This window comes from Berghia stephanieae, chromosome 10 (genome assembly GCF_034508935.2).
Source record: "Berghia stephanieae isolate SIO BIC M18660-M18661 chromosome 10, UCSD_Bste_1.3, whole genome shotgun sequence".
In the NCBI taxonomy this organism is placed as follows: Eukaryota; Metazoa; Mollusca; class Gastropoda; order Nudibranchia; family Aeolidiidae; genus Berghia; species Berghia stephanieae.
The window spans coordinates 14727161-14742336 of record NC_088369.1 but is presented as its reverse complement, the minus strand read 5'-3'; the positions used below and the strand labels follow the sequence as shown (position 1 = coordinate 14742336).

General features: G+C 38.7%; 1 protein-coding gene and 1 long non-coding RNA gene across 2 annotated transcripts in view; one reads left to right on the top strand and one right to left on the bottom strand.

Moving 5' to 3' along the window:
* The window catches only part of LOC144980584 (uncharacterized), a 38039-nt gene extending 32837 nt beyond the window's left edge, over positions 1-5202 (top strand). The window contains 2 exon segments of the mRNA XM_078928260.1: positions 1374-1486; positions 4964-5202. Coding sequence (XP_078784386.1) covers positions 1374-1486; positions 4964-5087 — 237 coding nt within the window. The 3' untranslated portion in view covers positions 5088-5202.
* On the bottom strand, positions 783-1682 carry LOC144980704 (uncharacterized). The gene is made up of 2 exons (XR_013646933.1): positions 1550-1682; positions 783-918 (listed from the first exon to the last, which is right to left on the bottom strand). It is a non-coding gene; the product is annotated as an uncharacterized LOC144980704 (long non-coding RNA).
* Positions 5203-15176: the final 9974 nt, after the last annotated feature.

Below are 15176 nucleotides of genomic sequence, written 5' to 3'. Positions count from 1 at the left end.
GTTTCTTTCGTTAGTTTTAGATCCAATCGACCGCATTAGATCATACACCAGATCGCTGAAACAAAAAGCACAAATCAAACCACAAAACATCATAATCATCATAACTGACAGATGATTTCCAGAAAAAAAATATATTATCCATCAAAAAACTTAAACTAAATACATACATAAGTATAATATCGTAACAAAATAAAATCATAAACATAAAATAAAAGGACACTGTACTAATTGAAACTCATGAACATCACTATGAGGAGTGAAGTCCAGCCAAGATCAATAAAATCAGGTGTGGTGCAACCTAGCTACTTGTAAGCAAGGAGTATGCCACTTATAATAGAGTGCCATATGCAATGAAGTTGTTATAGTATAAAAATACTAACTCCTTCAAGTTTTCTTCATTGAGGCTTCTTCTCCTCTCAGAAAAAACAAGATTATAAATAGAACAACTCCTCTCTGCGTCTGCGGAGTTCAGGCAGGCATAGATGTACTTTCTAGCACATCCTGCCAGCTCTGGAACGTCCGAACTGACGCTGTTCCAAAAGACCGTGAGGTTGACTGGAATACCTCCAGACACCTTTAAGGCCCTTGGACGAAGAGATTCTTTGTATCTCCTGATTTCTGTAGCAGGCACCTCTTTCATTCCAGGCAGAGATGAAAGATCAGTGTCATCAAACATAATAAGTCTGCTTGGATAAAAAAAAAGGCAACTGTTTAATAAATTGAATCCCTGGTTGGCCTTCTGTGGACATATACTTGTCCAACTTTTGACTGGCAGCAGAAAAGGCCTGGCAGAACTTGTCCTGCATCTCCAGTTTTTCACGCTGGTCCATGCCTTCAGGGAAAAAAACGCTCTGTCTCAGGCAATGACATGCCACACGCATCAAATTTAAGTTTCAAGTCCTCCAGTCTTGACCATGCCTACAAATACATACACATAGAGAAAGAAGAAACAATTTTTTAATGCAATTACTTAGTTCACTTGTATACCCAAGTCAATCATAACTACAGTATGATCCGCTTCTATTGACAGATCAACATTTTTGTGTATGGACATCTTTCCCAAATACAACATTTTTACTTTAGTGTTCTTAGTAATAAAATCCTCTTAAATAATTCTTTATTAACACTTATAATACATGTAACCTTTAGACAAAAAGATAAGAGGAAAGATTTAGACCCTACCAGTACCAATGACCCCACTACATACCCAATTTTTGTTTATTATAAGTAATGCAATCCCTGTAACTACAACACCTGAACATGCATTATAGACTTGCCTTTAAAAAAACAACTTCTTTTACAACCAAATATGATTTTTAGTATTTGAAAAAAAAAATCTAACAAACTTACAAATCTTTATTTGGAATGCATAGATGTCACCTCGGTACATGTATTGTGATGTAAGAAATGTTGAATCTTTCATTCTATATTCAACTACAAGACCCTTCAAATGGAAAATGGATATTCATAATTTTATATTAGACAAGTAATGGATTTTTATGAACTTAACATGTTCATTTTCTTTAAATTATGGAAATAATCAACCTACCTTCACAGCATTCTGTTCCTGGCTTTGAAACACGTCTGTAGCCTTCACAAAAGCATCACAGTGATGAACCACAAAGCTCATTTCAGCCTTCAGGATAGATGTCATAGAACTGCTAGCTAAGGTGTCTTGTAAAGAGATCAACGAATCTGGCGCTTGTTTGCCGCAATGGTTCACCTCCTCGTCAACAGTTATCGAACTCGAAGCCCAGTCTCCAAGAGTTGTGCGGTCAAAAAAAGCTCAGTATCCAGTTAGTTAAGGGAAAAGTCCACCAAAAAAAAAAAAATATTCAGGTAAATCGCAAAAATCGCTGAAAGTTGCGGGTAACAGCTAAAATCGCGGCCGTGAAAAACGACGGGGACAGAAAAGAGAGTGAGAACCTCTTGAGAAACGCAGAAAACACACCAATAAACTTTACATCTACAAACACTGAAGACTACAACAAACCATTTACACTTGAGGAGTTGGGTGCCTGCCTCCGTGACACAAATGTCACAGCACCGGGTCCTGACAACATCAGTTATGAAATACTCCGACATCTTCCACAAGATAGTCTGGTTGTCCTTTTGAATATCTATAACAAGATATGGACAACACAGACTTTTCCACCTAGTTGGAATCTGGCCACCGTGATTCCAATCCCAAAACCTGGGAAAGACCATTCGGACGCTTCAAACTACCGACCAATCTCCCTCACCAGCTGCCTATGCAAGCTGATGGAGAAAATGGTCAACAAGCGTCTGATGTTCTACTTGGAACACAACAACTCCCTCTCCGACCTCCAATGTGGCTTTCGAAAGAACAGATCAACTGTTGATCACCTTGTTCGACTAGAGAGCTTCATGCGTGAGGCCTTTGCCAAAGGTGAGCACTTGGTAGCAATCTTCTTTGACCTCGAGAAGGCCTTTGACAAAACTTGGAAATTCGGAATCCTCAAAGATCTACACAATCTTGGTCTACGAGGAAACCTTCCAATGTTTGTCAGAGCATTTTTAAACAACAGATCCTTTCAGGTCAAAGCGGGATCCACCTTTTCTGATCCGTTTGATCAGGAAGAGGGAGTTCCACAGGGTAGCATTCTGTCTCCCATTCTGTTTGAGATTAAAATAAACTCAATAGTGAATGCAATGAGACAGAATGTTGACTGTTCCTTATATGTTGATGACTTTCTTGTATGCTATCGAAGTAAATCGAGTATGGACACCATTGAGAGACAGTTACAACTCCAACTAAACAAACTGTCGGAGTGGGCAAATCTCAATGGTTTCTCCTTCTCCCCATCAAAAACAGTAGCTGTCCACTTCTGCCGAAAATGCACCTGCATTAGACAGCCTGACCTTTATCTCAACAATTCCAGAATTGAGGTAAAGGACGAAGCCGATTCCTGGGTTTGATCTTTGATAGGAAACTAAATTTCCTTGCCCATATCAAAGATCTCAGACTGCGATGCATGAAAGCAATGAGAATAATGAGAGTTCTGTCGAGCATGGAATGGGGTTCGGACACAAACACTCTTCTAAAGATATACCGAACCCTTATTCGATCAAAATTGGACTACGCATCTTTTGTATACGGCTCTGCAAAACCATCCTACTTAGGCATGCTGGACCCAATTCATCATCAGGGACTGCGCTTGGCACTCGGGGCTTTCCGCACTTCTCCAGTGGCAAGCCTTTATGCTGAGGCAGATGAGCCACCTCTCCATCTCAGGAGGAAAAAACTGGCTCTCCAGTATGTTACTAAGGTCACATCGCTGCACGACAACCCAGCACACAAACACGTACACTACACGGATAGGACACTAGAAGAAAAATTTCGCAAGCACCCAAAAATGACACCACCATTAGGTTGCAGAATAAAAAAAGACATCGCAGACATGAACATCAGTCTAGATAGGATACATCCATACGTCCAGGCAAAGACACCACCATGGTCCATACATAGACCAAACATAAATTTGGATCTAACAAAACTCGAAAAATCACAAATAGACCCACATATTTACAAACAGACACTAAAAGCAATATTACAAACATACAAAAACTATACTCACATCTTCACGGATGGTTCAAAGAGCGCAGATGCAGTAGGATGTGCCTATCACTCATCGGAAGGCACAGGATCACTTCGCCTGGATAAAAATGTTTCGATCTTTACAGCGGAATCGAGAGCAATCCTAAATGCTCTCCATTTGGCTGAGAGATCGAATAAAAACAAATTCTTGATCTTGTCTGACTCGCTGTCCGTACTTAAGGGGATCTCAAATTTTTATTGCACCGATCCAAGAATCACAAGTATCTTGGAAGGTGCAAATAAATTATTTATTAAAAAAAAGAAAGTTTGTTTTCTCTGGGTACCTACCTTGTCATGTGGGTATCCAGGGGAACGAAGAAGCGGATCGACTGGCAAAAGAGGCGGTGAGCCAAGAATTACAAGAGGGCAGTAAAATCCCACACGCGGATTTAAAGATCAATATAAAAAAACATGTCCGAAAGGAATGGGAACGATCCTGGAGTCGAGATGTACATAACAAATTAAAACAAATTAAAAGTGACCTCGGCCAAGACCCAACTCGGGGCTAAAAAGAAGAGGCGAGGTAAAAATAACTCGACTCCGGATCGGACATACTGCCCTCACTCACCGTTTCCTTCTGGAGAGGGATGAAAAACCCCTCTGCAGAAGATGTAACTGTGACCTCACAGTTCAACACATTTTAATTGAATGTACAGAATTAGAACAGATAAGGTCACAACATTATGAAAACAGGGACTTGAAGTCTCTGTTCCAGTCGGTCGATCCGCTTACAATTTTAAAGTATCTGCAGGAATGTGAACTCCTGCAGAAATTGTAAATAGATATTTTTATATAACAAACATGTAACTATTATGATTTTATAAAGATTTTATTACAACAGTACACGTTTTGAGCAGCTATGGCCCCTCAAGGCCGATAAAAATTGATAAAAGACAGAAACGGGCGCTTAAATGACCTAAATAGTGTCGAAAGCGCCGTTAAACACCTAAAAACAAAAACAAACAATGCGTGACCTGTGAAACTGCAATTGCCAAGAACACTCAATGACAACAATACATCACTGCTCATACTGGAGAAAAAAATATACGATTGTGTGACCTGTGGAAAAGATTTACTCAGAGTGGACAGTTAGAAGAACACAACAGAAATCATATAAGCGAATAACCATTTATTTAAATGGCAAGACATTTACCACGAATGCAGTTATGACTGCACATCAGAACTCCTATGAGAGAGGAACCATTCAAGTGTCTAATCTGTGGCAAAGCATTTGCTCAGGTTGCAAGTTTAAAACAACGCATACGGGTGAAAGACCATTTAAATGTCGTACTGTACCCGTGGAAAGGCATTTACTTAAGGTAAAAATTTTAAAAGACTCATCAGAACTCATTCAGGCGAAAAGCCATTTTAATGTCTGACCTGTGGGAAGGCATTTATGTACCGGCAAAATAGTTTTCCAAAGACATATACAGATCTCATATGGATGAAAAACCTGTCAGATATCTGACCTGTGGAAAGACATTTATCAAGAATATAGATTTACAATGCCATAATACTACTCCTTTGGATAAAAAAAAAACAAAACAAATTTAAATATCTGACCTGTGGGAATACTGACTCAAAACAATTTATTATTATTATTATTATTATTATTATTATTATTATTATTATTATTATTATTATTATTATTATTATTATTATTATTATTATTATTATTATTATTATTATTATTATACCTGTTATTATAAGAAGTATTATTTGATATATATATTATTCTTTCGACGTCTTTCAATCTTTGTCTTTCCAAATGCTGTTACAAAAATGTCACAATGAGACTCATAACTTGAAAACTTTGTTGTTTTTGTGTTTTAATAATACAATATTTTTATATGCACCAGGTATTCAAAAGTAAGGCCCTTGGCCGAAATAATCCTGTACATGATATGATATATATAAGATGATATATTATGTGATCCAATCTATTTTGATTAGATCTAATTTCTTTTCATGCCACACTTATATGCCGTCACAGTGAGTTGAAGGCTTAAAGATTTATGGCAACTTTTGTCATTTTTTGGGGCAACTTTTGGGCAAAGAGATGACGTGAAATGCAGATGCTAATACCATTATGGTAACCTGGAGCTGGGTGACCAAATTTTATGGTATCTATATAATACGTCTCTACCTCCCTACATGAGCATTGGATTTCGGCACTCTCGGATTATAGCACACTTTTTGGCTTCTCCTAAGAGCGTACAGGAATCCAGCGAGGACTGCCTATCTTATCAATGGCTAGAGATTTTTGCTACTTTTCAAAATTGGAAAAAAAAAGTATTAAAAATTAGCTTGTGCATTGATAGTTTTATTCCTACCATTAACGTGCAAAAACTAAAAACATTAGCTTTGATACTACGCCTATAATTTGTCTCATAAATATGAAATAAATAGGCATGGGGTAAAAGCAACCCGGGTAAACTACGGATGTAGTCAGTGTTAGGGTTGGCCGAGGTATCGCAATTTTTAAAAGCCTTGTTTTCAGGTTTGGGTGTTGTCAGTTTTTTTTTTACACCTCATTGTAGTTTGTAACATCACTCAAAATGCCGTGAGAATGAGATCTCAAATCATTGACCAAAAAAAAAAAAATAAAAAAAATAGAGTTCACGAAAACCACATGAATATTTTATTGAAGTACTTTCATAGTTTATGTTTTAGATAGTTTAAAACAAAATGAATACGATAAATATTGTTATTTCAATTGATAACTCGGGTCGATCAGTGGGTATGTTTTGATGATGGAACAGCGTAAATAAATCCCTCATTTTTCAGGTTTTTATTAACCTGTAATCTTTTTTGGATGACTTTCTAGCTTTGATTGTCATTGAACGACGTTTTTTTTTTTTTTATCAATTTATACATGTAATTTTTTTCATATCTCGTTTGTCTCTCGATGTTTATTTATTGCTAAACAAAAAACAAGGGACGAATTTATACACACACTTTCCACTCATGGCGCCATGCTGTTGCTATGACAAAATGATTGTTTGACCTCGTTAGAACTGAAGTAGATTTTTATGGTCGAAGGTGTAATGTCGTTTTTAAAACAATTGCATAGGAATACCCACTACTTGTAGTTTATAAATATACAAAAGACACACAATGATTCGTCCCAATGTGTTAGAAAATTGAAAAAGCATTGTTATTGTATATTTTATTTGGGAAAAGTGGTAGGTACTTGTAATAGTTATAAGATTGGGGAAATAAGACTTAGAAGTGTCACTTCGTTTTCTAACAGTTTTTTTTTTCCTGATGCTTTCTTGATAGTATAGTGATAGACTATGAATAGGAACAATACGAGTTACTAGTACTAGTGGATAATGAAGCAATATATCTGTAGAAGTAATAATCATTCTTTATGCCATTAAAACTGGATAAAATGGGTAATAGGATGACGTGTATTTATTTGTTATTGTTTGTATTTTTTTTTTTTAATCTGGAAGAGATGTAAATTTAAGACGAGAAAAGAAGCAAATAAAGAGAGATCTTTTTTCAGTTTTGGTTTTGGTGAGATTTGCGATACCTCAATTCGTACAATACTCGCCTCTCAAGCAAAGGGAGGTTAATCATAAATAATCGGGTGGCTAGGTCTTTAGGGTGTGAGTGGCGGAAAGTACTTTATTTCAGACTAGCGTCTCATATAAAGGGTAGCAGTTCATTCAGTAACACAGAAATCAGGATACAGTCACGCGTCATAGACCTTAAGGCGCAAGAAGACTTTGGGGTGGTAGGGAGTTGAGGGCACAAAAGACACCTGCTGGGCACAAGCGCATGATCCTGCATAAGAGGAAAGCACTCTACTGCCAAAGTATATAATAATACCGAGTTATAGTTGCTCACCGAACGGACACCAAACGAACGACTTACCGATCACGTGATCAGTTTTTTCTCGCGTCCTCTCGTCTAATCTCGTCACTCCGGAATAGAAAGAGGAGGCGGAGCTTATATGATATAACGCAATGAAAGTTCTGTCCAATGACGGGTGGGGGGATATCACCTCTCCAAAACTTACCTTATTATATGAGATCTTGAGATTCTTATCCAATCATCGATTGCTCGTTTGACAGTTCGCTTGTGAACAGTTAGGAGACCATCTCTTGATTTATGGGCAGGCGGCTTTGCGTAAAGGCGGTGAGTGTTGTATACATCAAAGAGTACCGCTGACCGATGGGTAAATAGTGGTTGTGTAACCCAAAAGCCCTGCCGACTCGACTGCAAGGTCTTGTATGTAATAGTTACGTCACCATATCAACGCTCAGGAGGACTCTCACTATATATATATTAAAAAAACAAACAACGCTTTTGAATCACACGAGATACATCAGTGTGCTCGTCGCATTGAGAATTGAAAAATGAGATATAAATCAAGAAAACCGACCGGAAAATAAAGAAACTATCATTAAATTTAAAAAATTGAGCAATTTTTTTTCAAAATCAATCTACTAGAAAATTTTTTTATTTCTAAACCTATTTTTGTGAAACAAAGATAAATGTTCTCCTTTTTGCAAGCTTTTTGCAACAATGTGGTTTTCAAATTTATCGTATACGTAATCATTTGGAAGCTCCCGAGAAAGGTATTTTTGTGTAATCTCTTTCACACACACGTGCGCGCACACACACACAAACATATACAAACAATACACAAACAATACACATCCCTGGTCATCTATTGCCTATATTATTAATGTTAATATATACATCCCATGCTGATTGTCGCTACCCCCCAACCATTTCCACCATCCAAGTACCAGCGGCCTTTTCGTATCATGGTCTACCCGAAGCCCAACACCTCGATCGTTTGTGGGTCAACCCCCCCCCCTCCCCCTCCCCCCACCTTCGCCCGTAATCAATTTATAATTTTCTCTCTGTATAGAGCGCCACGTGCACAATTATATACTATTGAATGACACTGACCTTGCCCCTCCCCTAACACAAGCCAACAGCAACCCAAGCTATCCTCTATCACCTGACCTTAGATCCGATGCTGCATACCGCTTGAGAGTCTTCACTATCCAGATCTCGTTCATGGTCACGTGAGAAGGCTATATCCGTTCGGGTTCGGCGTTCGGCGTCTCGTTCGACCCGATTTCGTTAAAAGCCTAATACCCTCCTGATAACATACAAGGAGACGATTTACAGTGGAAACAACCACTTTTCCCTATCTGTACTCCCAGCACTCTTATGTGTTGGAGGTTGTGAGCCTTCTGTACTTTCTGAAGCTTTCATTCGTGAACAAATTGGCGCTTTCGGTAAAGGCCCTTAAGGTAAACGAGACTCTCTTCTTTCATTGACTTTTGAAGAAGAGAACGATGTACTTTCCATTAAAAGTCCACAAAAAGGTAAGTAAACTAGATACGACAATTTCTTTCCTTTGGCAACTCTTTTCTTGTCCCCCTCACTGAACAGAAGAGAGCGGTGCTTGTTTTGAAACAATTACTGTCTCATCTTAAAAATAATTGTCTTGAAGAAAAATTTCAGTCTGCTTATAGGCAACATCATTCGACGGAAACCGCACTTGTTAGGGTTGTTAATGATCTCCTCTCTGTTATAGACAATGGTTCATGTTCTTTGCTGAATTTGCTTGACCTATCGTCTGCTTTTGATACTATTGATCACAATCTTCTTCTCAAACGTCTTGAAATTACTTATGGCGTGTCTGGTGCAGCGCTTGATTGGTTTAGGTCATATTTGTTTAATCGTAAACAGATTATTACGGTGGATGAATATAGATCGGAGGAAATCTTTCTTGATTGTGGGGTTCCCCAGGGTTCAGTACTTGGACCCGTTCTTTTTGTTTTGTACGTTGGCCCTCTGTCTAAAATCATCAGAAGTTTTGGTCTGTCTTACCATCAATACGCTGATGATACGCAATTGTACTGCGTTTCCAATATGAGAAATTTACAAGAAGTATCAGCCAATAGTAAAAATTGTATCCAAAGTGTTAAGAAATGGATGAATGAGAACAGACTGAAACTGAATGATGATAAGACGGAGGTGCTGTATGTGGGGAACAGGAAGTGGAAAAGTGAAACAGATTTGAAGTTGGGGGATGCCTCTATTCAAATTGTTGACAAAGTGAAAAACCTTGGCACATTCTTAGACTCTGGACTGTCGATGGAGCATCAGGTTAATAATTTGGTTAGATCTCTCTTTTTCCAACTAAAAAAGATTGCTTCCATTAGACGGTTCATATCTGAGGATGTGACCAAGCACCTGGTTGTGTCCCTCGTACTATCGAAATTGGATTATTGTAATGCTCTGTTGTTTGGCGTTTCGCAATACAATCTGAAACGTCTTCAGATTGTCCAAAACAGCGCTGCCAGACTAGTATTTATGAAGCGTAGGTGCGACTCTGCCGGACCTCTACTTCATGACCTGCATTGGCTGCCTGTTGAGAAAAGAATTAAATTCAAAGCTTGTGTTTTAGTGTATCGTTGTCTTGAAGGTACTGCCCCTTCCTACCTTTCAGAACTAATTGAAAGATATTCAAAACCCCGCCCCTTACGTTCGGCCAGTGATTCCACAAAACTAGTTGTCCCTCGAATTCGGAAAAATGCTGGAATGAGATCCTTTTCTCATTTCGGACCCTCTATTTGGAACGCCTTACCGCAGAGCATTCGTGAAAAAGAATCTTTGTCTATTTTTAAACGTTCGCTTAAAACATATTTGTTTCGATTTTAGTAGATGGTATGAGAAGCAAGATAGGTTTGGTTTGTGTTGTGTGTTGTGTTGTGTGTGTGTATGTGTGTGTGTGTGTGCTTGTGTGTGTGAATGAGTATGTTTCAGCCAAAGTAATTTGTAATTTAAGCGCTTAGAGTCTGGTGTCTCGGAGTTATAGCGCTATATAAGTTTTCAGCATTATTATTATTATTTATTATTATCAGTATAAAATGTTCTATTTATAGTAATTACGTAAATTCTATTATGGAAGTGGTTATTCAGTATCAGATACTGAATAGTGCTTTGCCACTATTCAGTATCCATAAGGAACTCTTTTATTATAGAGAGAGTGAAAATAGCCTTCTATTATTAGTAGGAGTACAAATAGGCTCCAGCGCTATTCGCAGTCGTAGTACAAATAGGGCTAAAAAAAAATATCATGCCTTCCATGCTAAGTGAGTGGAGCAGGCACTTATGTTGGTAACAACAAGATATGAAGTGAAGTGCTCCACTCACTTTTCTGAATTAAAAATTCACCCCATACACCGGAGCATACTCAATGTCTCAATCGTTTCTATGTTATATGTTTGTGATGAGAATATTGGCTATTAAGCTTAACTGCTGGTCAAAATTACTTCGCGATGGTGGTGAACGAATCGGCGGTCTCAAGAAGTGGGTGAGAGAGGGATCTAGAAATGACTTTGGGTTTGAAACGAATATTTTTGTGTTCGTGGATAGCTCACACGGTAGAGCCACGCTCTCACCTGCCAGGCGGAGTTGTCGTACCAATAAGGTCGCAGGTTCAAACCCCACCACCGCCGCGAAAAAAAATATTTTTATTCTCTATTGTCTTCTGGCACTTTTCTACTCACTTCATATCTTGTTGTTACCAACATAAGTGCCTGCTCCACTCACTTTTCTGAATTAAAAATTCACCCCATACACCGGAGCATACTCAATGTCTCAATCGTTTCTATGTTATATGTTTGTGATGAGAATATTGGCTATTAAGCTTAACTGCTGGTCAAAATTACTTCGCGATGGTGGTGAACGAATCGGCGGTCTCAAGAAGTGGGCGAGAGAGGGATCTAGAAATGACTTTGGGGTTGAAACGAATATTTTTGTGTTCGTGGATAGCTCACACGGTAGAGCCACGCTCTCACCTGCCAGGCGGAGTTGTCGTACCAATAAGGTCGCAGGTTCAAACCCCACCACCGCCGCGAAAAAAAAATTTTTTATTCTCTATTGTCTTCTGGCACTTTTCTACTCACTTCATATCTTGTTGTTACCAACATAAGTGCCTGCTCCACTCACTTTTCTGAATTAAAAATTCACCCCATACACCGGAGCATACTCAATGTCTCAATCGTTTCTATGTTATATGTTTGTGATGAGAATATTGGCTATTAAGCTTAACTGCTGGTCAAAATTACTTCGCGATGGTGGTGAACGAATCGGCGGTCTCAAGAAGTGGGTGAGAGAGGGATCTAGAAATGACTTTGGGTTTGAAACGAATATTTTTGTGTTCGTGGATAGCTCACACGGTAGAGCCACGCTCTCACCTGCCAGGCGGAGTTGTCGTACCAATAAGGTCGCAGGTTCAAACCCCACCACCGCCGCGAAAAAAATTTTTTTTTTATTCTCTATTGTCTTCTGGCACTTTTCTACTCACTTCATATCTTGTTGTTACCAACATAAGTGCCTGCTCCACTCACTTTTCTGAATTAAAAATTCACCCCATACACCGGAGCATACTCAATGTCTCAATCGTTTCTATGTTATATGTTTGTGATGAGAATATTGGCTATTAAGCTTAACTGCTGGTCAAAATTACTTCGCGATGGTGGTGAACGAATCGGCGGTCTCAAGAAGTGGGTGAGAGAGGGATCTAGAAATGACTTTGGGTTTGAAACGAATATTTTTGTGTTCGTGGATAGCTCACACGGTAGAGCCACGCTCTCACCTGCCAGGCGGAGTTGTCGTACCAATAAGGTCGCAGGTTCAAACCCCACCACCGCCGCGGAAAATTTTTTTTTATTCTCTATTGTCTTCTGGCACTTTTCTACTCACTTCATATCTTGTTGTTACCAACATAAGTGCCTGCTCCACTCACTTTTCAGACTTGTTAATATGTGCACGTCAGCATTTACTCCTATTCGACAGACAACAGACTACTCTCATACTACAGACATAAAACACACTTTACATTTCTTCCAATCAAATACTCCTAGATTCAGGGTAAGCTATATTTTTATTACTTTAACTTTATCTATTTAATATCTAGTTTTAACTTAGTAATTCCGTGATCACCGGCCATCTGGACCCATCCGAGCCATGGAGTCCTACAGCCAGAATACAGAGTTCTGGCAATCACGGTAGTTACTACAATTTAAAACATAAAATGTACAGTGTTTTACGTTGGATTAAGACTATTCCCACTACGACACACTGGTTAACAGACCTGCAAATATGTACACGTCGCTTAAAACCCTTTATTTGATTTATATGAAATTATTGATATCCATCGATTTGAGGAGAAATCGGATTATTCGGAGCTCGTCTTCGTCTACTATGTCTGTTAATATCTCCAAATGTTTTCCTCTGTCGATCGTATCAAAGGCTGCGGACATATCGATTCCGGTTATTGTTATGGATATGTTTTCTTTGAGTGCCTTTGCTGCCAACCATTTATGTGTCCATACAACGTCCGATGTGCTTCGGTCTTGGCGAAACCCGCTTTGGCTATGTGATAGATATTTTTCTATTTCGGTCTAATTCTGTTGAGGACAATAGTTGACAGTGTTTTTCTTATGGTATTCAGTAATGTTATTGGGCGCAGGTTGTTTACGGGTCCTTTCGTTTTTCCTGGTTTTTGTATTGTAATTAGGACACCGCTGTTTATGTCCCAGTCTTTGTGTGTTGAAAATGTTTTGTTCATTATGTTTGCAATGCTCAGATCCAGGGAGAAGGTACCGCATTTCAGCAATTCAGCGGGAATTTCATCTTCGCCTGGGGATCTGTTATTGTTTAGGCACTTTATGCTACATATTTCTAACTTCAGTTGTTGTGATGCGGTTGTTTAGGTCTCTAGGGTTTCCTGAGAAGGGCGATATTTGTGAGACTTGTTTGTGAAATTTCTGCTGGAAGTGGTCAGTTACAATGTCAAGGATATCGTTGGGATTTGTTGTCTGTTTGCCAAATTTATCCTGTAGTTTTGGGTTCTCGAATGGTTTTCGGTTCAGAGATTTCGTCGCTTTGAACATAGACGATGCGTTATTTTTGGACTTTTCTATTTCTTCCACTTTTTTGTCTAATTCCTCGTTTCTGTGTTTTATTGTAAGTGATCGAATTGAATGCAGTATTTTGTTTCGTTCCGTTTTCACGGGGCCACAAAACAGACGCAGTTCGAAAGTAACATCGGGACCCCCCAAGGAGATAGTCTGAGCCCGATTCTGTTCACAATATACTTAGAACACGCTCTGAAAGAAGTTCGAAAAGTAATTCCAAAACCAACGACTCATATTGAGAATGCAATCCCCAGAGAAATCGCCTATGCAGATGATGTCGATTTTATTGGATCAACACCAGCAAATATAGACATCATACAAAATACCCTCATGAAATATAACCTCCAAGTCAATGCCAATAAAACCGAATTTACAACAATATCGAGGAACAAAGAGGAATGGAAAAGAACAAAGAAGGTCGGCTCACTAATTGGAGACACCGAGGATGTACAAAGAAGAAAACAGCTATCAAACGCCGCACTCAGTAAACTCACCAATGTATGGATTAGAGGTGACAAAATAAAGAGAAAAACCAAACTGAAACTGTACCGTGCTCTTGTAAAACCGGTACTTCTGTATAACTGCGGCACTTGGGCGTTGACAAAATCCGAAGAAGAACATCTGGATGCCTTCCATCGCACACAGCTAAGAAGGGTACTGGACATCAAATACCCAAAAAAGATCTCAAATGAATCACTCTATAAGATCACAAAAGAAAGACCAATCTCCCTTGACAGTTTACAACAACGATGGCAACTTTTCGGTCACATACTACGCAGGGACAAAAACATACCAGCTAACCAAGCCATGTCGGGATACTTCCAAAAACACGGGAACCTTTTCAGAGGAAGACCGATCACAACACTCCCTGTGATCCTAAACAAAAACCTCACAACACTTGGACAAAGCATTAGTCTCATTATGGCAGGGGACCTTGAAAATCTGAGAACCCTAGCAGAGGACCGGCAATATTGGAGACACCTCACACAGGAAATACTGGAAACAGCCAAGGCGACCCGATCTTTCGGTCGAGACGCGAAAGGCATCTAAGTAAGTAAAGTAAGTATCGATTTGATAGTTTTGAGAAATATCAGCCATTTTACTTTGTTGTTGTTTCATGCTACAGTTGTCTGTTTGTGTGTCTATGCCTTTGTATTGTACAAGACAGAGACAGAGACAGATTGAAAGAGAAATTTACACTTTAACCCTGTATCGACTGTTTTCCGGTTTACTCGAATAATCCATGAGTCAATGAGTAGGGAAGAAAATTCGCCACGTCACACCGACTCTTCTGGTTCCTAAATCCCTGAAATCTTTGAATCAGAACATCAAGCGAAAATATACACGCCAATAATATCAACTACCCTAGAAGCATGGAATCTTAAAGTGAATCAGTCCAAAACATAATATATATATTATATATATATATATATATATATATATATATATATATATATATATATATATATATATGCAAAAGTCAACGGAAATTTAAATGAATGTATAAGTGTACGTAAACTAGGCAATTTGATCAACGAAAATGAAGACATCAGAAAACGAACGCATCTGGCCACCAATGCATTCAACCAACTCCA